Here is a 27,579-nt window from a genome sequence, read left to right on the forward strand (position 1 = left end):
ATATTAATAACATCAAACAGGAATAGATTAAACAATTTAACCAAAAGGCAGAGATTGACAGACTGGAAAAAAAAATCTCTGATCTAATTATATGCTGTCTCCAGGAGACACTTTTTATTCAAAGATACAAATAGGTTAAAAGTAAGAGATGAAAAAAGATATATCATGCAAACCGAAACCATCACAAATTAGGTAACTTAGATGAAATGAACAAAGATACAAACTACTAAAACCGACTCAAAAAGAAATAGAAAATCTGAATAGACCTACGATGGGTAAAGACATTGAGTTAGTAATTTAAATATTCCACAAAAAGCCCAAGCCCAGATGGGTTTGATGGTGAATAACATTGTATAATGCCGAACTCAGTGTCTGGTGCAGAGTAAGTACCCAATAAAGGTCATCCTATATTGCTATTATCTTTCTATCACATGTTTTTCAAACGATATGTTGCACTTGCCTCCATCTCTTGCTTGATTGTGGGCTTCCTGAGTGCAAGGAATCTGTCTTATTCTTTATATTCCAGGTGCCCAGCTTGGTGCCTGGCTAATGCTCCAAGAGAAGTAGAGAGAAAATAATGTTTATTTATTTGAAAGAGAACAAGAGAGAGAGAGCATGAGCAGGGCAGAGGGAGAGGGAGAAGCAGACTTCCTGCCAAGCAGGGAGCCCGATGCAGGGCTTGATCCCAGGACCCCAAGATCATGACTTGAACTGATGGCAGATGCTTAACCCACTGAGCCACCCAGGTGCCCCGACAATTTAAGAATATTAAAAATTGTTTTTTTAAAAGATTTTATTTATTTATTTATCAGAGAGAGGGAGAGAGCCCAAGCAGTGGGGGGCAGCAGGCAGAGGAAGAAGCGGGCTCCCCACTGAGCAAGGAGCCCAATGTGGGACTTGATCCCGAGACCCTGGGATCATGACCTGAGCTGAAGGCAGATGCTTAAGTGAGCCACCCAGGTGCCCTGACAATTTAAGATTATTAAAAATTGTTTTGATGCTGGACAGGAAAGTGATTACCCACTTGTCCAGGACACAGCATTGCTTCCAGGGCCTGCATGGCTATCTCTCAGAGTCTGTCCTTGATGCTGGTGTGCACGTCACTGGTCCCATGCCATGTGAAGGGGGTGGTGGTTGTTTGGGGGGATGGGTGGATGCACACGTAAGTGTGTGAGGCCCCTCACAGAGAGGAACAGCGGTGAGGTGTGAAGAGAAACCTGGGCCAGGGGCCGGAGGCTGAGTTCCCTCCCACCCTGCCCCACACTGTCTGGCCACATGTCTGCACCAAACACTGAAGAGTCTGAGGATTTTAAGTTTGAATCTGGTCGTCAAGGTTCTTATAAAGGTATATTTGTCAAGGTAGAAGAAGTTGTATATTTTATGTAACTTTTCTTCTTTGGCTTGATTTTAATACTTGGTTGTATGGTATGTGATTTTTTCTCATAGACCCTGCAAATGTTAGGGACAGACCTATCGATTTCTACACATACATAGAAAAACAGTCTTATTTTGAGTCTTTTTCTTTTACATGAATGGAATCATGATATACGTATTTTTTGTTTGTAATTTTCCCTTTAGGCTTAATATGACTTCAAGAATTTTTCATGTCAGTACACAGAGATCTATCTACTTCAATTGAACACATAATACAATGCATCTTTATTACTTTTTTTCCCCCAGAACACCTGGAAGTCTTCCCAAGACATCTTCAATAAGAAAAGAAGCTTTGCTCATGTGTGAACTGAGTGATGTAGGCAAGACTGATGTAACAGGAACCTCTGTGGAGACAAGTCTGGCTCGTTCCCGTGACTCCCCTTCTGCTGACGGCACACACCTCACTCTCCCAGGGTCCAGAGGCTTTCCAGTCAGAGGTCAAGTTCTAAGGAAGGAAGTTCGGGAGCTCAGAGCTGGGAGGCAACTCACTGGGTCTGCACATTCTTCATAGATTAGTAACACATTCTCTTGTGAGTTCATTGTGAGCGAGTTGGGAGCGCTTTCCTTTTTCTCTTTTAGTGAGGTAATGTCACGGATTTTACACACTCTTCTAATTGCAGCTCCCTCCCTTCCTCAGAAACTAATCGAGCATTTTCCAGGTCAGATTGGTGTTTAGTCATCTGGACACGAGTCCCCCTTCCTCTTGCCTTAATCTTTCCCAGGCTGGATTCTGTCTTTGAAACAATAGGAAATGACAAGGCCTATTTTTCTTTTCTTGAAAGGACTCAATCCATGGACTCATGAGTTGGAACAGAGAAAGTACGGGGAATGAATATGTACCCCCAGTAGGAAGTGACCAACTTTCCTCTCTTTGTTCTGCAGAGTCCCGTGGGCTGAGCTCACGATATCCCAGAGAGTCTGCTTAAAAGCAGGAAGGCGGCATGTTCACCTCAAGATAAATTCCCAATTGGATTTTCTGTTGGACCACTCTGAAATGCAATTAGGCTGTGAGCGGTCTTCAGGCAAAGATTGGGAACCTTTCGAAGAGGGGCTCTGCTAGAATAATTTGTCAGGCCCAGGATGATATTAATTACATCTTAAAGCACCCACGTGAATCAGTCACTAAACTGGCTTTCTTTTTTTTTTTTTTAATTTTATTTTATTATGTTATGTTAGTTACCATACAGTACATCATTAGTTTTTGATCCACAGTGATCCACAGTTCATTGTTTTCGTATAACACCCAGTGCTCCATGCTTTCTAAGTGTGTTGATTTTCATTTCTCCAAGAGAATTAAGCTGTCATTTGGTATTTTCCAAGATATTATGAGTAATATAGTGATCAGTAAAATCAGGAGCAATTACAATTCCAAGTCAAAAGGCCAAGGTTTGAGGCCAGGCTCTCTGGCAGAGGGTAGGCTGAATAGGCGAGTCCCTTACCTGCTCTGGGAGGTAAAAGGATGCTGCCCAAAGAAGGTGATGCCATCCTTACCACCAGGTGTCAAACAAGTCCTGTGGTGTGGAGCACAGACCCACCCCATGGTGTCCTGCACCATTAGCCTGTTTTCCCATAGCCCTGCCCCCCTGTGGCTGTTCCCCATTCCCAAACATGCCCTTCTGGCTCCCACCTCCTGGCCTATCACTGCTGCTCATCTCTGCACCTCCCCACCTTGATTCACCTTTCAAAATTCTACTCATTCCTTGAGGACCAGGCTGAGAGCCTCCATCATCCTCTCTTTGCTCCCATGCCACCTGCTTTGACCATTTACTGTCATTTTTACACCCTGTCTTGTGAAGCCAGGGCATCCAAAGGATAAAAGAAAGAGCTCTCTCTGCTCCTGGGCTCAGTGGAGGTGTGAGATACTGAAGGAAGAGGACGAGGAGGGAGGGGAGGGGGGCATGGTTGTGGTAACCCAGCAGGGATGTCTGGGGAGTGGGGACAGGGCTCCCAGGTGTGAAAGGCCTGGCCTGACATTTCTCTGGCCTGTTCCTGGGGAATGAGGATAGGTCGCTGGATTGGGGGAGTGTGGCAGCTCTGCTAGGTAAGCCGCATTCTTCCCAAGGGACAAAGGAAGGGGAATTAGTAGCAGACATGGTGCCCAAAGGAAGTGCTGGTGGCAGCAGCTCTCACAGGATAAGTGGCCAGGGCAGGGGAGGTGGCCAGGGCTCCTGAAGCCATGGCTCTGTAGTGGGTGGGAACTCACAAAGGTTGGGCTGGAGCTCCAGCTGTGGGCTCATGCATCAAGGCACACCAGGGCGACAGAGGCCTCAGGACTGGAGCCCAGGGACATAGAGGGCATCTCCCAGAAGGTGAGCAGAGGTCGGGTAGGTGGTCCCCGGGTCCCATATGTCTGCGCTTGGGATTTTGATCTGATGACACCCCTGGTCGGTGAGGCCCAGGGAAATACCCGCTCCATTCACTGAAGTGAGTTGGGCTCGTGTCTGTGTGTCTGAATGATCTGCTAGCTCAGCATCACCAGACAGAACCATCCATGCTGTCCAAGACAGTAGCCATGGGCCACATGGCTCCTGAGCACTTGACAATGTGACTGGTGTGACTGAAAAGCTGACTTTTATATTTCATCAACTGATTCAAATTTAAATTTAGGTAACCACATGTGGCCAGTGGCTCCATACTGGACAGTACTGCCTTGGAGGGTCCATATCTGCGATTCGATACTGGCTCATTCATTCCCCGGGGAGCCAGCATGGCACCCCCCCAGAGGAGGTGTCTGGTGATTTGAAATTCCTAAAAAGGATGTGGTGACCTCCGGTTATTAGCTGGCTTCCTGAATTCTCCCTTATGTGGTTGATGTTATCATGGCTCTTTCTTGCCTTATTTCCAACTATAGACCAGTATGGCTTCCAGTCGACAAGGCATTTAGTTGGAGTATTTATTTAGGATTTAATCTCCCGGACTACCGTCCAGTCTTGGGATGGAGTTTGGCCAACTCTGCACTGGTGGTCAGGCTTACAATGAGCTTCTTAAAACCAAATGACCATAGTTCCAGGTTCATAACTACCCTGCCAGAACTGGGCATGGCCTTTTAAGTCCATGCGTGGGAGCCTCCACCATGGACTTGGCCAAAGAATCCAAGGAAGGTCTGGCCTGAACACTTTCCTCCGAGTCCTGCAGACTGTTTTTCTTCCTCTACAAAGTCTTCTCGGTAGCAGGGCTGAAGGGGGCTGCCTGGTCCTCTCCCTCAGCAGCTTGTTCTTACTTTGCCCTTGAATTCTGTCAGATCCCCTAAGTGCTAAGTGACACGCCTTGGCCATGCTGGATGCTGCCACTCAGGAGGAAGAATAATTGATGATAAAAACTTACCTTTTCTGTTGTTCTTCCTGGATGTGAAGCACGGTCACCCTCAACACCACTAGGAAGGAGGTATTGTTATTATGCCCATTTTTTGGATGAAGAAACTGAGGCACAGATAGGGCACCCCGAGATCAAACTAGGACCAAGTCTGAGTAGAAGCTGGGAGGCAAGAGGGCAGGAGGGGACCACTGAGTCTGGGACAGAGCCATGCCCACTATGGTTGGCCTCTGTGTTTCAGGGTCCGGGTGGGGGCAGGGAGCGGGGTGAAAGCTTCAGGGCAGTGGTGCTTTCCAGGAGTCCCCACTAGGAAGTGTGGGCTGCGGGTAGGGGGGACTGGCTCCAGCCCCGGGGAGAGAGTGGAAAGGAGCACTCACTCTGCTCCCCCACCTGCCAGGGAGGACTCAGCCTCAGGCCTTGGTTCCCCAGGTAACCTGGAGCTGGTCTCTGGAGACCCACAGAGAAGGCCAGGGGCAGAGTGAGAGGGAGCTCCCATGGGCATCTCCTTCCAAGACTTACCAGATACCAGGCTGGCTCTTTTCCTGGCACCACCTGATTGGGGGAAGGGTCCCTCATGGTCCTTTGGGTCTGGCTCCCACTGAGCTGCGGGTGACATCATGCCCGCGGTGTGGGCCGATAGGAGCCGCACATGCCCCCAGGTCCTCAGAGTGCCCCCCCTGGACGGCGGGTCAGTTTCCTGAGATGGAGATTCTTGCATGAATGATTTGTTGAAGGAGTGCTCTCAGGAGAAATTCTTGTAAGAAATCACTCCGTTCAGAATGATTGTGTCCCCCTGCCCCAAATTCATATGCGGAAATCCTAACCCCCAGATATGGTAGAATTAGGAGATGAGGACTTTGAGTGGTGATTAGGCCGTGAGGATAGAGCTCTTGTAAATGGGATTCATGCCCTTATGAAAGAGGCTCCAGAGTGCTCCCCTGTGCCTTCCACCGGGTGAGAAGGTGCTGGCTGTGAGCCAGGAAGGGTGCCCTCACCCAACAATACTGGCACCCAGAGCCTGGACCTCCAGCCTCCAGCACTGTGAGAAAGACATTTCTGTTGTTTCTAAGCTGCCCATCTCTGGCATTTTGTTATAGCAGTCTGAGTGGACTAAGACAAAAATGTGAGGGCTGATTCTCTGCAGGAAAGGGCGGCTGTGGGCCATCTGCAGGCACCCTCAAGCCACTGGGGTGGATGCCACCTGGTGTAGGGATCTGGGTGGGGCACGGTGTCGTGCACTGCACATTTGTGGGCTCAGCAGTGGGACAGATTTCAGGGCTTCCCAGTGCTTGCTTGGGGCCAGGGTGTGTGCTGCTTCTCCCCAAAGTGGCCCCGAATGCTCAGCATCTACAAAATACCAGTAGCCCCACTAACAAGCTCCCTGAATCCAGAAGGGCCGAATTTTCCAACTGGCAGCTCATGTCTGGAGAGTCGGTGTTCGCAGCAAGTAACTGAGGTAGTGACATGTGCAAACCTCCCACAGAGGGCTGGCTTGTCATGGGACTTCCGGGACCTCACAGCTTGAGAACAGAGGGATGTCTGTTGCCCAGAGATGCACAAAGCCATGTGTGCCCCACACTCCCTGGGTGGACTTGCAATCTGGAGCTTCCTCCAGCCACCACGCTCCATCAGCAACCCTTCATCCAAATCTGGTTTGGTCCTCTTCCCCCCTGGGCTCGGTGCCCATCCAAACACATTCTCAGCAGGATCCTTCAGGCTCTGTCCCTGAGAAGAACGTGGCATTCTTCTGTGAGGCTCAGAAAATGCAAATAAATAGCTCACTACATTTGCACAGGCCAAAGACTGGGCCTTGCCTTGGCAGGGCTGTCCTCCAGTGCCTCCTCGGGGGTCCTGGGAGGAGTGTGCACGTGTGTGGGGGCTGGGAGTTGGGGAAGACTCAGATAAGGGAAAACCCACTGTGACATTCAACACAAGCTTTATGACTGAGGTCCATGTGGGCAAAGCTCTTTCTCCAACTGGTAAAGTGAAAACCATCAGTGGCCATGTTCTCTACAGCCCCAAGAAGACGGTCATCAGATGGACAGTATTTATGTTCAGGGAGTGAGAGAACATATGCTGCTTCAAAGCTGGATACGGAGACAACGGGGACAGGCTGCTCCAAGAGCTGGGACAATACCAAAGTGCTCCTTGCTGGGCTCAGGGAAATGAAAGCACAAGGGTGCTCTTTGATCAGAACAAAATCCTCATGAAAAAGTTAGACAATGAGGCCGTGTGTTCATTTCATTCTCCCCCATGACCTAGAAGAGATTTCTCTCTAATGACAGATTTAAGACATGTCATTCCCAGCCCCATCAACCTCTCCTAGGACCCTATATTACAGAGGACTCAGTTACCTGGAAATCCCAAGGAGTTTCAGCCTCTGTTCAAATCATCCCAGCCTGTGCATAGGATACCTCTTTTGACCAAAACCCTACCCTCCCACCTTCTTGGGGGTGAGTGTAAGAGAAGCTCATTTTGAAATCAGCAGAAGTAGGGGGTAAAAAAGGGGATGTCACTCTGACTCATCTTCCCCCTCCCTCCCCTCTCTTGAGTGGAAACCATAGGATTTCTCAACAAGTCTCTGGTCGTCAATTGGTGTGCAGTCTCACTGCTGTTAAAATACGGCACACAGATGTTTATAGTAGCATAGCCACAGTAGCCAAGAGTGGAAACAACCCAGATGTCCACCGCCAGATGAATGAATGAACAGAATGTGGTCTCTTCATACAGTGGAATATCATTCCGCCATTAAAGCATGGAGCCCCGATACACGCTACCACATAGGCAAACCTTGAAGACATGGTGCTAAGTGAAAGAAGCCAGTCACAAAAGGCTACATATTATGATTCCATTTAGATGAACTTTCCAGAATAGGTAAATCCCGACAAAAGGCAGATGGCTGGGGGGCTAGAGGGAGGGAAGGACAAGGAGTGACACCTTCGGGTTTTATTTTCTGGTGCTGAAACTGTTTTGGAACTAGAGTTGGTGGTTGCACAACATCGTGAATGTGCCAAATGCCAGTGGTTGGTGCACTTTAAAATGGTTAATTTTACATTATGGGAATTTCAACTCTGCTGTAGACTAAATGTTTCCTCCCAAAACTCATATGTCAAATCCTAATGCCTAATGGGATGGTATTTAGAGGTGGGACCTTCGGGAGAAGGAAGATAAGGCAGAGAGCTCGTTCATAGCGGACATATGAGATGGATATAACACCATCATTTTTATACTCTGAGTCCCACTGGGACTAAAAAGAAAAAAATATCTTATTCTACTCCACAGCTATAAGCCTCCTGTCCACCAGGGGAGCTGTCCAAAGGAACCCCTCACCAGATCTCCCATTAGGAATCTGTTTCCTTACCCTTTGTTTTTCTTCTCCCCTGCAATGGTTTGAAAGGTAACTCCACTGGATCAAAGGACTGCTGGGTTATCTAGTTGATCACTTTTACCACTAGAAGCTCTGCAGCTTTAAATTCTAAATTGGGAGTTGGAAAACTTTTTCTCTAAAGGGCAAGAGAGTAAATATTTTAGGCCTTGTGGACCATAATTTGTTTACAAAATCAGGCAAATGCCTGCTCCCTGTTTTTGTGAGCTAAGAAAGGTTTTTATATTTTAAAGTGATTGATAAAAAACAAAGAATAATATGTGACATGTGAAAATGAAATCAAATTCAAAATTCCAGTGTCTATAAATAAAGCTTTATTGAAACACAGCTACATTCATTTATGATGGATTAGCTATGGATGGCTACCTGTGAGCTACAATGCAGAGTTGAGTAGTCATGGCATGAACCACAATGCCTAAAATATTATCTTGCCCTTAAAGAAAAACTTTGCTGACCCCTGTTCTAAACAAGTAGTGTTAGTGATTAAAATCCACCGCCAGTGAACACATAGTGGATGGATTCAAGCTTGCCGTCCTGTATATCAGTTCAATTTTTTTATGTTTGTAGGGGACCTCCTGTTTAATCATCTGTCAAATGGGGATCATAGCACTATGTCATGAAGCGGTTGTGGGGATTAAATGACTTAATACATGAAAAGCAGCTAGAGAAGCTCGTGGCATTATAAGCACTCAGTAAATGTGCACTCTTATGTTACGAATTTAAATAAATACAGAAAACAAAGACTTCCCTCCTAATTTATTTTGAAATGTGCTGTAAACAGTTTGAAATGTCCCTTTAATAGCTTCTGGCTTCACCACTATTGGATGACCTGACAAATACTCCTTCATAGAAGGTACAAGTGAAACAGAACTGGAGGGGCATTTTAGATCCTTCCCTCTTCAGAAAGTGTGATCGCACGAAGATGCATCTCTTTCTCAGTAGAACTGGCCCATATTTCTTGGGAGTGAAGTGTCCAAACCACTGTTCATCCATATTTCCTGGATGATTTGCTCCCTGCGCTCAATCCTTTCTGCCAGCTCTGCAGCCTCTATGGAACTGTAGACAGGATACGAAGTCCTACAAAACCCAGACAGTTCTCCCGGAAAATCAGAGTCAGAGGAGTCCTCCTCCCCCTCTTCACCCTCGCTGTCTTCCTCAGCCTTGGCACTTTCTGGCACCAGGTGCTCCCTCGTCAGCTGCAGCTCCCTGAAGTCCTTGGTGCAGGACACTCGGATGACCAAGGCGCACAATGTGAGTGCCAGACCAATGCAGACACTGGACACGAACAGCAGTGCGGCTCTCTCGGGGTGGGCTGTGGGCGAAAAGACAAGTCAGGAGCCGGGAAGAGCTGTCAATCTTCGCCAATCCAAAGTCCCCCAGAAACAACTGTCTGCTCAAACCGGCAGCTAATGCAGAATGCCAGTCCTGGACAGCATCTTTGGGACCATCCTCACCTAACTGATCCTGTACTCTCATTGGGTAAGAAAAAAAAAAAGGTTTTGAGCATATATAGTCAACACAGGTATGTACATGAGAGGACGCATAGCAGGGGGACTCAGAAGCTGGATCTCCTGAGTGCAAACTCTGATCTCCTACTCATTGGCTGTGTGATTTTTGGCAAGTTACATAACCCCTCTGTGCTCCAGTTTCCCCACCTGTAAAATGGGGCTAACAGCACCTTCCTGGTATACAGTTAGTTCCTGTGACACTCATGGAACATTTGCTGGCACATAGTAAATGCTCAATAAACTGTTAGCTATTAGGAGTAAATTATGAAAAATTAACTTACATATAAAGTATATATATATATACATATGAATGTAAGTACTAATAACAGTAGATGCTAACAAAGCTTTATTTCTTTAGATTAAAAAATAAATATAAATAAAAGTTCTGGTAGCTTTTCTGACATCCAAATGATTGTATGATAATGATAATATAAATAGAACCAATGCTAATTTGTACTACATATTCTGGTCTAAATCTTTTTTTTTTTAAGATTTTATTTATTTATTTGTCAGAGAGAGAGAGAGAGCACAAGCAGGGGGAGGGGCAGGCAGAGGGAGAAGCGGTTTCCCTGCTGAGCAAGGAGCCCGACGCGGGACTCGATCCCGGGACCCTGGGATCATGACCTGAGTCAAAGGCAGACGCTTCACTGACTGAGCCACCCAGGCACCCCTGGTCTAAACCTTTCATAGGTTTAATCCTTACATCAACCCTGAACAGAAAGGACTATTACTCTCTCCATTTTTTAGTTATGTACCCTCTGAGGGGTTAGGACTCCCTCTTTGGGAAATAATGATCCAGCAAACTCCCTCAAAATATAAAACAGGAGTTGGCGGACTTTCTCTGTAAAGGGCCAGATAGTAAGTATCTTAGGCTTTGTGGGCCATACAGTATGTGTTGCAACTCTTCAACTCTGCCTTTTAGCACAAAAGCAGCCCTGGACATACAGGTGTGTGTGTTCTAATAAAATTTGATTTACAAAACTGGCCCAAGAGCCACAGTTAGCTGACCCCTGATACAGAGGCTCAAACTGAGCCAGTAAGGGAAGCCACTGCCTGAGGACAGCTGGCCTCTTTCGGCTTAGCCAGAACTGGAACCTGACCCTAGTCTATGAAGCTTGCTAGGACCCAGCCCCTGCTACCCTCCCCAAGGTAAACTCCAAACACTCATTCATTCATCCCTCAATTTCTGTTTTCCGGCCACACCAGCCTCTCTCCATTCCTCATGGGGCCTCACACCCTGGCACTTTTGCACGTGCTGTTCCTTCTGCTGGAATGTTCTTTCTTTCTCCTTCGTCTAGACCTCTATTCTCCCAGCCCCAGGTTGGGCCAGGTCCCCTGTCATTAGGTCTCATAGCATCTTGAATGTCACTAAACCGCTGAGCACATTTTGTCCTTTCTCACCCTGTAGAATGCAAGCTCCACGAGGGCAGGGGCCCAATGGTCTGGTTCTCCACCAAACCCCCAGCACCCAGTGCAGAGCAGGGATTACACAAACACCTGCTAAGTGCACAGGAGAAGGGGTTGTGGATCTAAAGCCCGAGGCTTGGTGCCCTGTGGGTGGGGATTCCACAGTCTTAGTTTTCTTCCTCTCCCTCTGCTCCTGGGAGGTGAGGGTCTGGGTTCTATTGCATGGAGAGCTTCTCATATATCAGATGCTAGGTGCCTCCTGGCCCAGGTGTGCCTCCTGCCAAGTGATGGCTCTCTAGGCCACGTCTACACCACCGAGATCCAGTGATCAAAGATGGAGGACATGGCAATTCATGGCAAAGCCCATTGGAGCAAGTCTTCCTAGTCATCTGAACTGACTAGTTTGAGGTCACAGAATCACCAGGTGTTAGTTAGATGGAGGTGAGGGGCCCAAACCCTCCTGAGGCAGCTGTGTCACTTGTCCAAAGCCACCGTGTGGCTGGGACCCTGAGCTTAGGCCCAGGCTCTCTCCACAGCCCCCTGCTTTACATTGAGGGCACATCATCTGTCTTCCAGAATCAACTGGACCACTTTAGGCTTTCCTGACTGCTTTCCTAGTATGTACTCCGGAAAGATAAAGGCATTAGTCTCCATGCAGTTAAACAGAATCTGCACATGGGGCACCTGGGTGGCTCAGTTGGTTAAGTGTCTGCCTTCGGCTCAGGTCATGATCTCAGGGTCCTGGGATTGAGTCTCGCATCGGGCTCTCTGTTCAGGGAGAGCCTGTTTCTCCCTCTCCCTCTGCTGCTCCCCCTGCTTGTGCTCTCTCTCTCTCTCTAACAAATAAATAAAATCTTAAAAAAAAAAAAAAAACAGAATCTGCACACTGTGCGATTGTTCTCAGTCCAGCCTCGGCTGGCTTGTCACGGGCTTACGTGAATGACTTTCATTTCATTAGCCGTCATAAGCCCGCAGGAATCTCACAGTGGTGGCCTGTGGCCTTTGAGGCCCCTTGACCCTTAGATCTTTGGTCTGGAGCCAGCCCAAGCTCCAGCTCCAGCTTACTGTGTCCAAATAAGACACCGAGAGGCTGGGGCCAGGGTTCCACTGCCTGGGGCCCTGCTACTGTCGGGTGAAAGCACAAAGGGGGAGACTGGGCCCTGGTCTGACAGCCGTGATAATAACTTTCTGTCACGGAACCAAAGATTAGAGACCGTGGGAACACATGGGAATCCACACCTATGTGACAAGGCGGTGCTGATTTCCAATTGTCCTCCCTGACAGGGGATCATGTAACTCTGACTTTGGAATGTGTTATTATACTTCCATTTCAATGTGGGTTTGTCTGGTCGCCTAGAATTCCTTTTGTAGAAAACAACGATGCCTGCGCAGCTCAGGAGAAGCTCTGCTTTCTGACCCGTGACCCCAGCTACCCTAGTTACCCCAGGTACCCTGTGCACCCAGGCAGTCCACAGCAAGCTCTCCCAGAGGGCTGAAGACAGAAGTAGAGGCAAGTTACAGAAATACTAGGACACCAAAGGCGTTCCTGCGGGCAGATGTGGAGTAAACACATACAGCAAGCAGATGTCAGCAAAACACTAATTGTCCAAATAAAGCTCCTTAGGCACAGTCTGCTGGGGTCCAGTGGCTACGCCAGCTAATAAATTGCCTTCCTAAAAGCAATACACACAATACACACACACACACACACACACACACACACCTTTCTGTTTCTCTAATTTCAGAATTTTTCTAGGGGCTTCTTCAAACCCATGATCTAGATTCTAGAATGATCAAGGTCTACACGGTTAGGATAAGAGTAAAGTCCAAACATGCCTAAAACGATGCCTCACTGCTGGGGACAGGTTCATCGATGACTTAAATGGCCGAAAGAGAAGTGGTTCATCGGGGACCCCTGGATAGCCTCACATCTGTTCCACCAGCCTCTGTGTTCCAACATCCCAGGACAAGCCCTTTGGTTTTGGTTTCTGGTCTACTTGTCCCCGTGTGTATGTGACTGTGCCAGCATGTCAAAGCCACTTGCAGCCTGACCTGGGGAAATGTCCTTTTGGATTCACCCAATCTACTCGGTGTGGAGTGGAGTTTTCCAGAAGTTGCTCTGCTCACTCTCAGCTCCAGCTGCTCCTGCTGCTGGCTTCTCCTTCAGACAGACCTCCTCCCTGTGCCTAAACAACCCTCAATAAAACCAAATAAAGGCCACAATGTCCTCACATTTCTTTAAAATTGACTACCTATAAAGAGCAAATACGGGGTGCTAATAAGGTGCAGGACAGCTCACGACACCACATGAAGATTCATTGTCTGCTCATTTGTTAAGTACTAACTGGGCATATATCCTGTTAAGGTTAAATGAGATCATTAAGGGTGGGGCCCTGATCCAACAGGATCCGTGTCTTTATAAGAAGGGATGACAGAGAGCATTCTCTTTCTCTCTCCTTCTCTTACTCTCTTTTCCTCCCTCCCTCCCTCCCTCCTTCTCTCTTCCTCTCTCTCTCTCTCTCTCCCTTCCTCTTTCAATCTCTCTCACCCCCCCACCCGCCCCCACATCTCATGCGAGAAGGCAGCCGTCTCTAAGCCAAGAAGGGCATTCTTACCAGAAACTGATTCTGCCAGTACCTTGTACTTCCAGCCTCCAGAACTATGAGAATGAATTTCTGCTGTTGAAGCTGCCAGACTACAGTGTCTTGTTATGGCAGCCAGAGCTGACCAACCCAGTTGTCGGGAGGAACTGACAAGGCCCAGCATGGCCACAGCTCAGTGAGCAAAGTTGTCATTGCTTCCGATTAATCCTTACTCCCTGAAGGATTTTCATGATGCCTTTTCTCCAGGAAGCTCTCCAGGGAGTTTGAAAATATGGGGATATTTTTGACAATAAAAATCTTTACATCTCTTAACTCTGACAAGGGTGGCACAGAGCTCTCAGGCCTCCACTGCTGGGGGACCAGGATATTCACGGGGTCCGGGGGGAGCCCTGTTATAAACAACAGTGGGGCTGGAAGATGCAGAACCTGGCAGAGAGCAGGTATGGGGGATCCAGAAGAAGAGAACATTAACAATAGTTATGTTTAAGCTTTGAGACTAGAGGAGAGTTCTATTTCTTGGTGCTTTCCTGTGTTTTCCACTTCAAGCACATTCTACTTTTCTACATAAGGGAGGGAAAGACCTCATAAATGTTTTAGGAACTGCAAGAAGTGGAAGTGGGAGGGTGGTTTGAAGAGAGAAGATTCTCAGAGAAAACCAACAACCACACAACAGACACTCAGGAGAACTATGGATGCAGGAAGACGATGGAACAGTAGAGGATTCCCAAGACTGTCCTTCGTATCTCCTGTGTTGGGCTGTTCCCTTCCGCCTTTATTTTCCTCTGAGAAAGGCTTACTCGAAAGAGCCCGAGCCCCGGCAGGCCTTGAACAGTAATGCTGTAATGCAGTATATTAACATGAATTTTAGCAAAGGCCTCAGAGATTTGGCCTCCCTGAACAGAGTCAGGCAGGCATTGCCAAAACTTGCAGAGTCGACATTTCAGAATATGGTGGACGCTAAGATGAGCAGACAGAAGGTGAGGAAAGATGGCAGGTTCCATCCCCTCACTGATGAGAGTTTTGGCTCTGCCAGGTAGGGAGTCTGACTGATCCTTGAGGGGAAGATTATCAGGGACAACTTGGCAACTGTGAGAAGTAACACAGGTGACTCAGGAAGGGACTTTGCCTTCACAGGGCATGACCCGTTTTGTTTACTAAGTGATCCTTTAACTCAATTTTCTTCCAGCCAAGGGTGGGATTCAATAATCCTCTGCCCTTCCCAAATTTTAGAGCTGGGGAATGCGCATTCCTCGGGTTCCTACTTTTCAAAGTGGAAAATACTCACGGAGCCCAACTCCTGAATGGTGTGACTTTATCTGTTTGCCTCCTCCCCGTGTGGTTCTCTTGTGGGTAGCCCGGCTGGAACTGTACCTGAGTCCAAGACTCTGTCTCCAGATCTTAGCAAGACTGCAGGTGCTGAGGCAAACTTAAAGTCTTTTCTTCAGCTGAGTGTTGTAATTAAATATCGCATCTGTTAGTGAGACTTCAGTAAAGCCATTAGCATTCTAGGAAGCTTCAATTTATTGACCTACCTCTAATGTAAGCAAATGCTGCCAGAGAGTTGCTAACAATAACTCCGTCTTTCCTTAGAACCCTCGGTTTGCTTGGGTCAAAGTCTATACCTGTTTCATAAAAGATGCAAAACTGATTAATCACAGCTATTCACGGTATGACTTCTGCTCCCAACCCAGGACTGCCATAATAAATAAAATGTCATAGAAATCAAATCAATGGGCCTCTGACTGAATTACAGAAGACTAAGTCAGGAAGAGCGTTTAGTAAATAGTCTCTGAAAATATTAAGTGATAAGAGGGATTTAGAAATTCTAAAATGTGCTGGTTCCAACTTCAGGTGCCACTCATCCACCCCACTACAGAAGGGAACAAATGGATTTTCCCATCCAAAAGGCAATGTCATTCATCACGCCTCTGGGAGGCTTAATAATGGCTTACCTAATCACAGAGATGCTGTATGCACTGTTGACCATAGATAAGAAGGGAGGGAGATTATGGAAGGAGATTGTGTGGGGCCACTTTTTTGGAAATGCCAACAAAGTGCAGGGCAGGTCTGGTTTTAGATGCCTGGTTACATTGCTGTGAAAGAGCTTAGGGAGCTCCTGATGGATAGCCTGAGAGCTCTGGGGACCCCATGGGATGTGAGACAGGTCAAAAGAAGGGTGGCACAGAGCTCTTGGCCTCTACAGCTGGGGGACCAGGATATGCATGGAGTCCAGTGGGGAGCCCTGTTAGAAACAGCAGTGGGGCTGGGAGATGCAGAGCCTGGCAGAGAGCAGGTCTGGGGGAACCAGAAGAACAGAACATTAACAATAGTAATCTCTGAGCTTTGAGACTAGGGTCGAGTTCTATTTCTTGCTGCTTTCCTGTTTTCCACGTCAAGCATACTTTATTTTTATACCTAGGGGCAAAAGACCTCACAAATGTAATAAAAGTAATACAAAACAAACTTTGAACACACACAAAGTGTAGTATCTTAGATGCTCTACAGAAACTTTGCAGTTTCCATCAGGAGCCCCAAGGGTCTGATTTGATAAGAAAACCAAAATGTTCATCCCCCTCCTACTCACAACAGCCCAGTGAAAGCCCAAGGGCAGAGGTGGCATGTATTTGGAGGCCCTCAAGTCCAGCCTGGGTCTGGCCCCCCCAGGTTCCTGGTGGGGTCATCTTTCCAACAAGCTCATCATAGAATTCAGGAACCCCAAATTTGTTTCCGAGCAGATCTCTTTTTCCAAGTGATATTTCATTTAAGAAATAAGAGGGGAATGGAAGGAGGATTTATTCCACTTATAATTTGAAAAACAAAACAAAATGTTGGCCACCATATGCAATCCATCGTAATAGCGCTGCCATTATCAGAGCTGGTAACTCCAGCTCACCTCCTGACATCCCCCTTTCATTCCAACCAATGTGCACCCAACTATGGTCACATGGGGCTGTTTACCTTTACTTAAAGAGAAATGCTGGTAGTAAGCCATAAAAATTACCATATTCACCATCTTTCTGCTTCAAAGAAGGTTTTAGATTAGCAACGGCTGGATCAATCGCTGTGAGTATGTTCTTGGGAACTAAAAACCAGAAAAGAAATACTTTAAAAACTTTGTACATTTAATATAATTTTTTCACTGCAATGTGGAGAAGATACCAAAAAAATCCACTTTCAAATCAGTACATAAATCACCCACTCTGCTTATCAGATACACTCACACACATAGGCGAATGGTAACTATGTGACCATCAAATGTCCCAGAAAGGTAAAATTTTGGAGAACAAGTAAACAAGCTATGGTATATCTACCCAACAGAATATTTAGCAATAACAAAAAACAAAGTCCTAGCACCTGCTACAACATGGGTGAGCCTCAAAATCATGATGCTCAGTGAAAGGAGCCAGACACAAAAGACTACACATGGTATGATTCCATTAATATGAAATATCCAGAACAGGTGAATGCACAGAGACAGAAAGTAAGTTCTATAGTGCTTACCAAGAATCAGGGGTGGAAATGGGGACTGACTGCACATGGGTGTCAGAGAACTTTGGGGATCATGGACATGTTTCACAATTGGAGTACGGTGATCATCATGTAGCTAGCTCTGTAAATTTACTAGAACTCACTGAATTGTTTTTACTTAAAATGGGTGAATCTTAGAGCATGTAAATCACACCTCAATAACACTGTTAACTCTGGGGGCACTTGGGTGGCTCAGTTGGTTGAGTGTCTGACTCTTGGTTTCAGCTCAGGTCATGATCTCGGGGTCATGAGATTGAGCCCCGCATTGGGCTCTGAGCTCAGCGCAGAGTCTGCTTGAGATTCTTTCCCTCTCTGCTCTTCCCACCACTCATGCCCTCTTTCTCTCTCTCTAAAAAAATTAAACAACAACAACAACAACACTGTAAGTCTGAACATGAACCCCTTGAGATGTAGTGAAAGGAAATGACTGTAATTGACTCAGAATCCACCACAGACCTCCTTTCCTGGCCCAACTCTGCTTTTCACCCACAGCTCTGAGTCCTCATTTCCTTAATGAGCCTGAAAAGAATTCTAAGACTGCATGCGAGAATGAAAGAATGATGCTCTAAGGGCATTTTAAATGCAATAGAAAAATGAGAGGAGAGCACTGTAACAGACTGTGTTCGGAGGTAATTAGAGATTCTGCTGAACTGACCCTAAGAATAAATCATCCTATCTCAAGATGCCCCGAGGAAAGCAGACAGGATGGTAGCATGCAGAGGGCCAAGCAAGAATTCTGAAGGCCAAGCGTACCGCAGCCAGCCAGGAGAAGGGAGAGGAAACCAAATATTTTTGCTACAGAATATTGCTTATTTTTGTTTGTTCTCTAGCTCAGCTGGTATCTGGGAGAAGTGGCAACAGGAAACAGAAGTGACCCAACATAAACTGTGCAAGTTCAACTGCACTGATTTTTTTTCTTTAAAGAGCTGGTAAGGGGCACCTGGGTGGCTCAGTCGTTAAGCGTCTGTCTTCGGCTCAGGTCATGATCCCAGGGTCCTGGGATCGAGCCCCACATCGGGCTCCCTGCTCAGCGGGAAGCCTGCTTCTCCCTCTCCACTCCCCCTGCTTGTGTTCCCTCTCTCCCTCTGTCTCTCTCTGTCAAATAAATAAATAAAATCTCAAAAAAAAAAAAAAAGAGCTGGTATGACATCTTCAGCAGCAAGAAAACCTCATTTCCTTTCTCAAAGCACTTAACTAAATTCTTTTAGGGATGTCCTGGACCGACAACCAGAGAGCATTCCTCAATTGTACATTTTCCTCACGCGGGACACCCTGGCGCCTTCATGCCCATTGGCAGTGAGAGTCACATCCGGGCCTGTAAGGTGACAATGACAGGAGGCAGTGCTGTCCAGGGACCCTGAGGAATGCCCCTTGGCTGATGGCGGGCACACCACTGATTCTGAGAGCAGAGCAGCGCCCCAGAGAGCTGAACCGTGTTGCCACAAAATGCTTTCTGATGAAAAGCCTCTTGGTCATGCTGCACCCTGGGAAGGATGCCCCTGATTCCTTGGCAGGAGTAAGTCCTCCCTGCCAGGAGTGGCAAGTCTTGGACATCTGTCTCTTGGCTTGTTGTCAAGATACAGCCTGAGTCGGGGGGCTCATTGTAAATGCCAGAGCCTTTACAGTTTGGGAAAAAAGAAGAGCTCAGAGAGGAAGGACAGTCTGGATGAACTTTGCAGAATACCCAGGTCCTTATAAGACCTTAAACTGCCGTGTGTGATACAGGCTTCTGTCAGGAAATTTGCCCATTTACTACATGAAAATGGCCCTGCTAGTGGGAGAATTTTTAGGAACTTGAACAGAACAGGTGTTGATGCACCTGTAGGATTCTTGCATCTCCTTGTTTCAAGAATGAAGATGGCGCTGGGGTGTGATTTACGTACCACCACCCTTCAAACCTGCCTCTCTGCATTTTAGATACGTTTGTAAAACCACCAGCAAACCATTATTCATGGAGCTCTTAATACGTCGGACCCCGGGCTCACGTTCAAACAGTGCATCTTGGTGTTCATGGTGCCCCTGTGAAGATGTGTATTGTCCCCATTCCTGCAGATGGGACAACTGAGGCTTAGAGATGCACCGTTCGCCTAGGAAGAGGTAGCATCTCAACGCGGTCTTGTGCACATTGCCCTTGATCTTTCCACGATCCTGTGCTGTCCATGGGACGCTCAGCCTTTGGGAACTGGATAAAGGATCATAAAGGTGGCAAAGTGATTTCCACTCAGACAGTCCCTGTGAGTCTGTTTAGGTAAAACCAGAGAAGATGATCCACTAAATTTGGGCAGGGCCCCCACCTCAACTTCTTCCCACCACCTCCAAATAAATCTTCTGTGTCAAGCTTGGGTCAGTGTGGACTTTAAGAAAGAAGTCTCACTTAGGGCCCAAAAAGATTCTTCATGTCAGAGACAAACACGGTATTTCTACTTAACTTCCCCTCTTTCTCAGTAGGAACCCAGACTGCATGAGCACCTATAAATCCTGGCACACCCCTAACCTGCCTTTCCCCAAACCCTGCACCCCCTATTTCTCCTGTCCCCAATTCTAGCATCTCCTATACCATCTGTCCCCAAATCCTGGCACTGCATCCCTCTTGTCCCTCCATCCTGGTACCTCTCTTCCCTCCTGCCCCCAATCCTAGTACCCCCCTTCCCCACTGCCCCCAAATCCTGGAACCTATTCCCCTTGTCCCTAAATCTTGGTACCGCCATCCCACCTGTCCCCAAATCCTGGCATCCACCTGCCTGCCCCATCTCCTGGTAGGAGCTATTCAGGCCCTAGGCTGAGGTCCATGCATTTCTTGTACCTTTCAGGCATATCAGGGTGGGGATGCTGGCCATGCCTCTGTCTTGGTGACTCTTGAGTACTAGTGGCTATGGATACGGAGAGTCCTCCCTGCAGATGTGAGGGGGGAGAGCAGGCTGAGTTTTCCAGGTCTGGCTTATCCTGTGAGGAGGAAAGTCTGAAATCCAGCATATCCAAGAAGTGCGGCTAATGCTTAAACTCGGAGGGAACACACAGAGGACCTCATTTAGCAATGCACTAAAGAAGAATACTGGAGGAATGCCTCCCAGCCCCATCAACGTGCTCTGTGCTGAGTGGTCTGACATTATCCAGACGTGCTGCCTACAGTTCGAAGAGCAAAGGGCCCACAGCCTGAATCATGCCCCAGGGCTCCACAGAGATGCAGAAATTCTCTGCCCAGCCTAAGCCCTGCGGGGAAGAGAGAGCCAGGATTAAATGAAGCTCTATAAAATAGGGAGGAGAGTTCTTTTTAAAATGCAAATTGATTAGGTCCCCTGAGACCATTTGTCAGGGGCTCCCCATCCTTGGGCAAAAGCCTAGCTTAACTTCCCATCCCCCAGGTTCCTCCAGTGCCACTCCAGTTGCCCTTCCCTCCTCCCACCTTCACTTTGCTGACTCCTACACACCTGGTCTTACTTGCCTCTAATGCCACCTCCCCTAGGAAGCCCTCCTTGTCCCCCAAGTCTCCAGAGCAGAGATCATACTGCTCATTGTAATTTCCCTACCCCCTACCAACAGGTGCAATCAGAGTCCCTATGGCTGAGGCATCCCTGCCCTGCCTCCTGGGTCATATTGGAGATGGGTGGCCTGTGTTTCTACAGAAATGAGGGCCCAGAGCTTGATGTTCAGTACTTGTCCCTAACGCACCTCTCCCCTCCCCAACCCCATGGAGTGGCGTGTCCTGTCCCCTGGGTGGGCACAGCAAGATTGCTGGGTGGAACAGCAAATCTGGGTCAGACACTGCAGTTAGATGCAGGGTATTGGAATAGACATCTATGGGGTGGACCTTCCCTGACCTTCTTATGTAAGAGCATCTTGACTTGGGGGTTTGGCCAGGCCCCTCTCTAGGAAGCCATGTTTATAATCACGTCACATGGTCTCTGGCCAGGGCTGATCCAGGGAGGGGGGCTACCTGACCCCAGCCCAGCCAATTAAATACCTTTCTGTTAGAAATTTGGAACTAAGATTGTCAGACTGCAAGTCTCCATAATTGTTAGAAACAGGACATAAAAATCATGGAGGCTATAGGGGTGATCATATGTCACCCAGCTCAGGCTCACAGGGAGGCTGGGTGCAGAAGGAGAGAGAGAGAGAGATTGAGGGCGAGGAGAGAATAAGGAAGCAGACGTGCCATGAGAAGCAGAGAAGAGAGATGACAGAGGTTTGCCGTGACCTTGGAGCTACCTACCCTGAGGCCTTGCTTCCCTGCCCTGGCTTCAGTGGCCTGATACCCACCCGCCTCATCCCCCTTTTGGCTTAAACCAGCTCAAATTGGTTCCTTCACTCACATCCAAAGAGCACTAACTAAGACAGATTCTTAGTTAGAAATTAATTATTAACATCCTCGGTCTTCGTATCAACTTCCACATCAGCTGGGAGAAATTTTTTAAAAATGTAAAACCCTGCACTCCCATTCGGTGACCTATAAAATATTCAGACATTGCAAATCATTTTTTAATGATTCAGGCTGCACAGTGAAGAGCCATCTGGCCAGGGGTGGAAGAGAGTATATTTTTAAAACGCCAACCACATAGATGGTGATTAGAAAATGTCTGCTTGGGGTGGGGGGGGAGGGGAGACAGGCACGAACTTGCCTCACAGTGCCAGGCACCCCCTCCCTTTGGAATAAGTCCTGGGGGCCACACTGCTGGACAAGGGGGCACTGTCCTAGGGAGACGGGAGGACACCATCAATGCCCCATTTCCTCCACAGCCCCACAACCAAAACCAAGTTGCAAGCCCCCTCTCTGACCTCAGCCTTCTGGCCTCAACTGGACTCCCTCAGGTGCCTCCCTCTGCCATTCTCAACCTCACCCAGACCCCTCCAGGGACCCTCCTACTCTCCCTTCTTCCTGGAGACCCTCCTGTCTGCAGCTCGGATTCCTCTATCCACCACTGTGATCACTCTCTTGGGAGCACCCAACTCTCTCCCTCCTTTACCATTGACCAGGGAGCCTGGAGGACCCCTCTTCTCATGTCTGCTCTCAAGGAGCTGGCCGTGCTGGAAGGAACCACACCAGCGGGCAGACCAGTGTCCCCGAGAACTCTGGCACTAGCCTCCCGCCCCTTGCAGCACTTCCTTTATACCTTCTCTCGTCTTCTCCAACGCTCTTCCCTCCCCGATCCTCACAGCTGATGACCTCCTCTCATACTCAGAGAAGACAGAGGCCCGGAGACAGAACAGAAAGCCCCCCAGCCACTCTCAGAGCCTCCTGTCCCGCTGTGACAAGGGAAACATCCTTCACGCCCATCTGAGGCTGACCCCGTCCCTCTGCCTCCTCTGGGCCCCCAATCTTTCCACCAGGCATGTGTCCTCAGCGTCTCTCACATCTTCCCACTTTCCAAACCCTTCACCGATTTTTTACTCGCTCTTGTTCCAACTGGCCGCCCACCCCCAGTCCACTGCAACCCATTCCCCACCCCACAGCCCATAGACTGGTCTCTTAAGAGTCCAGGCATCACAGGGGTCTGACTGCCCCACTGCAAGCCCTCCACTGGCACCTCCACCGAGGACCCTGCAAGACCAGGTCCTGGCCGCTCCGGAGCTATTTCATGCCACCTTGACCTCACCAGCTCTGCGCCTCCCCGCTGCTCGGCACTTCACACGGGCTGCCCAGATTTACCTGGTGGGTTTACCTGCTCGTTTGTTTAGTGGCCATCTCTCACCCTCAACTGATAATTCCAAGGACAAGAACCATGCCCCCCTTTTTTTAAACCACCCAATTCTTGGCACCGGGCACGACCCTGACACAGAGCACATGCCCACAGCGCACTGAATGAATGGACGAGGGAGAAGAAGCTTGAACTGAAGCAGGACCTCCAGGCCCTGAGAGCCCACCTTCTCTCCGCTAAGAAGAGCCCCGGCCCTAGGAGCTGTCACCTCATTCTTGAAGGCACAGCAGGAAATTCACCTCATTTGCAGGCTACACTCCTTCAACACTCAGCTGGAGAGGCCAGATGCTACTAGAACATCAGAGTGATCTGTGTGGCTTCTTGGGGGATCCCAGAGCTGCTCCGGCACGGAAGCAGGAATAAAGCCTGAGAGATGAAGTCAAACCACACTTCCTGCAGTGCACGTGTGACGCTCTTAGTTTGGAAATGCATTCATGCAGCCACCGTATGGTACCGATTCCAGCTTTCATACCGCAGAGGACAACATTTTTAGCTCAGGATATAAAAGGCTGGGGAATGCATCGGAACATTTTTAGACCACAAAAAGGAAGGAAGTACTGATGATGCTACAACATGGATGAACCTTGGAAACATGCTACGTAAAGAAGAACCAGTCACACACACACAAAAAAAAACCCCCAAAAAACAAAAAAAAGAAACACCCCACATACATTTATATGAGATGTACAAGAGGCAAATCCATAGAGACAGAAAGTAGATTGGTTGTTGGGGGCGGTGGGGGTGGGCTGGGGGTGACAGCTAAAGGGTGCAGAGTTTCTTTGGGGGATGATGAGAATGTGCTTAAGTTAACTGTGGCACTGGCTGCACAATTCTGTGAAAAAAATTAAATCCTGAGAATAAAATAAAATTCTAAAACCATTGATTTCTATGCCTTAGGAGGTGAACCAGATGATCTGTGAATTATATCTCATTAAAGCTGTTACAAGAAGAAAAAGGTGGGGATATCTGGCAGGAGAAGGGGTTTCCACGAGCACAGATTTCGGGTTTTTCAAATACTGTTCTCTTTGAGCTCCCTTGGCTCCTATGATCATTTCAAAATGAACAGTCCACGTGTCAGGATGACAAACCAGAAATCTACCGTACCCTTCGAGAATCATTAGTGCCCATTCTCTTTTAGGCAGCTCTATAAAATTGGACTCCACTGAACCAGGCATTTCATTTTCTTGTTTGAAGACGTTGGGAAAACCAAATCCTGCTGTCACGTAACATTTTTAATTGTTTTCGGGTAAGCATTTGATCTGTTGACTCACCGCTTGTGGGTATGCAGATAAAATGGCTGTTGGCGGCATAGAGAGTCATTTAGAGCCTCAAACCAAGACTGCAAGGTGAAGCGGTAGCCAAACAAGACTTCTGGGAGCTTGCGTAATGTACCTATAAATTTCAGAGCCTCCTAAGCACCCAGGTTAAAATCACTCTTCTCCCATTTGCTTGTTCTTTTCTTACTCTTCCCATTTGCTGCCAATCTGATCGCTAAAAGTACTTTCAAAATGAATTTTGACCAAAGAACTTGTATTGCTTCTTTAATATGAACATCATAGATAGGAATAAAGGATTAAAAAAAAATGTGCTCTGGAATATCTGGGATGACAACACAGTTTCGAGTAACATCATTTGGTTTGTTGCATGAAAAATGCCTTTTGCTCCCATGATCACCTCCCAGAGAGGCAGGGTCTGTGTCCTTACCACACGCATAGGTGACAGTGAGGTATTGTTTCACTCCTGGCAGACAGGGGCTCCCAAAATGGTGATTGTTGACCATGACTTTGCATCTCTGCTTCCCATAGCACCTCCTGGATAATTCTTGCAAAGCCGAATAAGACAGGCAGTCTGAAAGGCAGGGAACGTCAACAGGAATTTTAGGCTGCATCTGTATCTGGCTGGCCGCACAGCTTATGCTATTTTCTGTAAGTAAATACACTGGGCTGGGTTTCCAGTCTCATGGAGATAGTTTCTCGGATAATTTTGTATCTCATTAAAGTACCCAAGATGCTTTCCCATATAAATCATATGGGCTAAGTCCCCTATAGGCAGAGCGGGCTCCATGACATGTGTTAGAAGGGCCCTGAGCTTACTGTGATGCTCCGCTGTCACCATCTTGAAACTCTTACATATTTTTGAGCAAGGAGTCCTACATTTTCATTCTGCATCAAGCCCCACAAATTACGTAACTAGCCTTGTACACAGAACAGGCAAAATATGTAGAACGCTGAATGAAGATTATTTCCTTTATGCCCCTTACCACGCCTTAAAATATTTTATTTGCCATTTATTTATTTTTTTTAAGGGAGAGAGAGCACGCACACGTGAGTGGGCGGGGGGCAGGTACAGAGGGAGAGGAAGAGAGAATCTTTTTTTTTTTTTTAAGATTTTATTTATTTACTTGAGGGAGAGAGAGAGAACGCACACAGGGAGGGGGAGGGGCAGGGGGAGAGGGAAAAACAGGTTTCCCTGTGAGCCAAGAGCCCGACTTGGGGCTCGATCCCAGGACCCTGGGATCATGACCTGAGTTGAAGGCAGACATTTAACCGATGGAGCCACCCAGGTGCCCTGAGGAAGAAAGAGAATCTTAAGCAGGATCCACACTCAGCGTGGAGCCGGATGTGGGGCTTGATCTCAAGACCCTGAGATCATGACCTGAAATCAGGAGTTGGACGCTTAACTGACTGAGGCACCCAGGCACCCCTATTTGTCTACTTTGAGAATCCATCTCCCCTGTGTGAACATAAGCTCCAAGAGGACAGGGACTCTTTCTGTCTTGTTTGTCATCAAAATCCCACATCCTGGCCCAGTGTCGAAGCCCAGTAAATAACTGATGAATGAATGAAATGAACTCATAAACATGAGGGTATGTTTTTCAGCACCTGGCACAACGCCATCACAATTAGTAAAGATGAATTTCACATGTACAGAGCTGAGGTGCAGAGATGCTATGTGCTGAAAGGAAAAACAAGTCAAAGAAGTCTACCTTGCATTCACAGGATGTGCTGGAGCTGGAGACAAAACCCACACATGGGACCTTATGTCTAACAGTGTGAAACAGGGCATGAGCATCAGCAGTGCGTGGCCAGGACGAGAGGTGCTGGGGTCAGAGTCGGGAGAGATCAGTGTGGACCAGCATGGTCACAACAGGCTTTCTAGGGCAGAGGGACTTGGTCACAGAGAAAGTGCATGAATTGGGTAGGAGCAAGCAAGACAGAAAAGCACGAATACCAAAGTAAGGGGGCTAGCGTCACTTCAGGGGAGTCCAGGGGGCTAACTGTGAGCTGGAATAGTGGGTATGGACAGGGAAGCCACACAGAATGAGCAGGAAAAGGAACCTGGAGAGAGGCTGAGCTTGCCTGTGAATGCTTAGCCAAAGACAGACTTTATTCTGCAAGCATTTTTTTTCTCCTTCAAGGTAAGTGTAATACAAAGGACGTAAATATCTCTAAATCAAAAAAGTGGTTTCTCTAACCTACTGGGTGTTGGTAGAGAATGTCATGGAATGGAAGCGATGACAACAGCTTGACTTCAGATGGAACTGGACTATTTAAAATGGGGTTTCCAGGAAAAATAGGCACTGATTTCTAGAAGGAAGTTCACTCCTTACTGAAGCTATTCCTTGAGCCAATATGACTGGGTAATGTTTTCATGAGTACAAGTACCCAACCCAGGATTCTCTGACTTCACCAGCTGAGACCTAAAGAAATGGCCTGATCCTACTGTCCTTTACGGACAGTGTATGGGAGGCCCCAGAGAGAAAGGGAAACAAACTCAGCTTGGAAGCAATGGGTGGGGTGCCTGTGGGTTCAGTTGGTTGAGTGTCCGACTCTTGGTTTTTGGCTCAGGTCATGACCTCAGGGTCGTAGGATTGAGTCCAGCGTGGGGCTCCTTGCTCAGTGGGGAGTCTGCTGGAGTTTCTCTCTCTCTCCCCCTCTGTCTGACCCCCACTATCTAAATAAATAAATAAATACATACATAAATACATAAATAAATAAAATCCTTAAAAAAATAATACACACTGGAAGGAATTAAGAACTTGGAGAGCAGAGAACAGAGGAGAGAATTTTAGAGACCTTACAAAGTTCAGTTCACTTACAACAACAGCTAACATGACAGGCTATTCTCAGCACTTGTCCATCAACTGATATGGTATGTTCCCAATGCTCTGTGACATGGACTGTTTATCAGATATGTAATATATATATTATAATAAGTTATATATAATAGTTTGTATATATAATATATAAATCAGGGGCATACAAATTAAGGCCACAATGAAAATAATATTTTGCACTTTCTAGATCAGCAAAACTTAAGAAGACTGACAATCCCAAGTGTTGAAGAAGACACCTATCAATGGAAACTCTTGAACATGGCTGGTGAGAGGGTAAACCGACTCTAGAACATACACTGACATCTTTTAAATTGACACATTTCACATCCTCAGACTCAGCAGTTTCATTTCCAAGAGTCTATAGGCTCACCTAGCCTTTCTCTAAACCCTTCAGAATTCACAGTCAAGAGATCTGAGAATGGGATGTATGATTTCTGCATTGGGAAGAAGTAGCTGTCTGAGTTAATGAAATTATTCTTAGAAGTCTGATGTAACTATTGTTTATTCTGTTGCAAAGGAAATACATGTTTGTAGTTGAAAACTCGAAAAGCACAGATAAGCCCAAACTAGGAAAATAAAGATTCCCGGTAAA

The 27,579-nt window shown here is 47.3% G+C and overlaps 1 protein-coding gene across 3 annotated transcripts in view; it reads right to left on the minus strand.

The window, feature by feature from the left end:
- Positions 1–8,498: 8,498 nt before the first annotated feature.
- Positions 8,499–27,579, minus strand: part of EVA1C (eva-1 homolog C) — a 71,639-nt gene continuing 52,558 nt past the window's right edge. For 2 of the 3 annotated variants that reach the window (XM_044913602.1, XM_021678005.1), the window contains 4 exons: positions 24,575–24,718; positions 16,651–16,731; positions 15,182–15,271; positions 8,499–9,443 (listed from right to left, as the gene is read on the minus strand). In XM_044913602.1, the coding sequence (XP_044769537.1) occupies positions 9,067–9,443; positions 15,182–15,271; positions 16,651–16,731; positions 24,575–24,718 (692 nt within the window). In that variant the 3' untranslated portion in view covers positions 8,499–9,066. The remainder of the gene's footprint in view (positions 9,444–15,181; positions 15,272–16,650; positions 16,732–24,574; positions 24,719–27,579) is intronic. The other variant, XM_021678006.1, reaches the window with a different exon arrangement.

The sequence above is a fragment of the Neomonachus schauinslandi genome, chromosome 1 (genome assembly GCF_002201575.2).
Source record: "Neomonachus schauinslandi chromosome 1, ASM220157v2, whole genome shotgun sequence".
Classification (NCBI taxonomy): domain Eukaryota; kingdom Metazoa; phylum Chordata; class Mammalia; order Carnivora; family Phocidae; genus Neomonachus; species Neomonachus schauinslandi.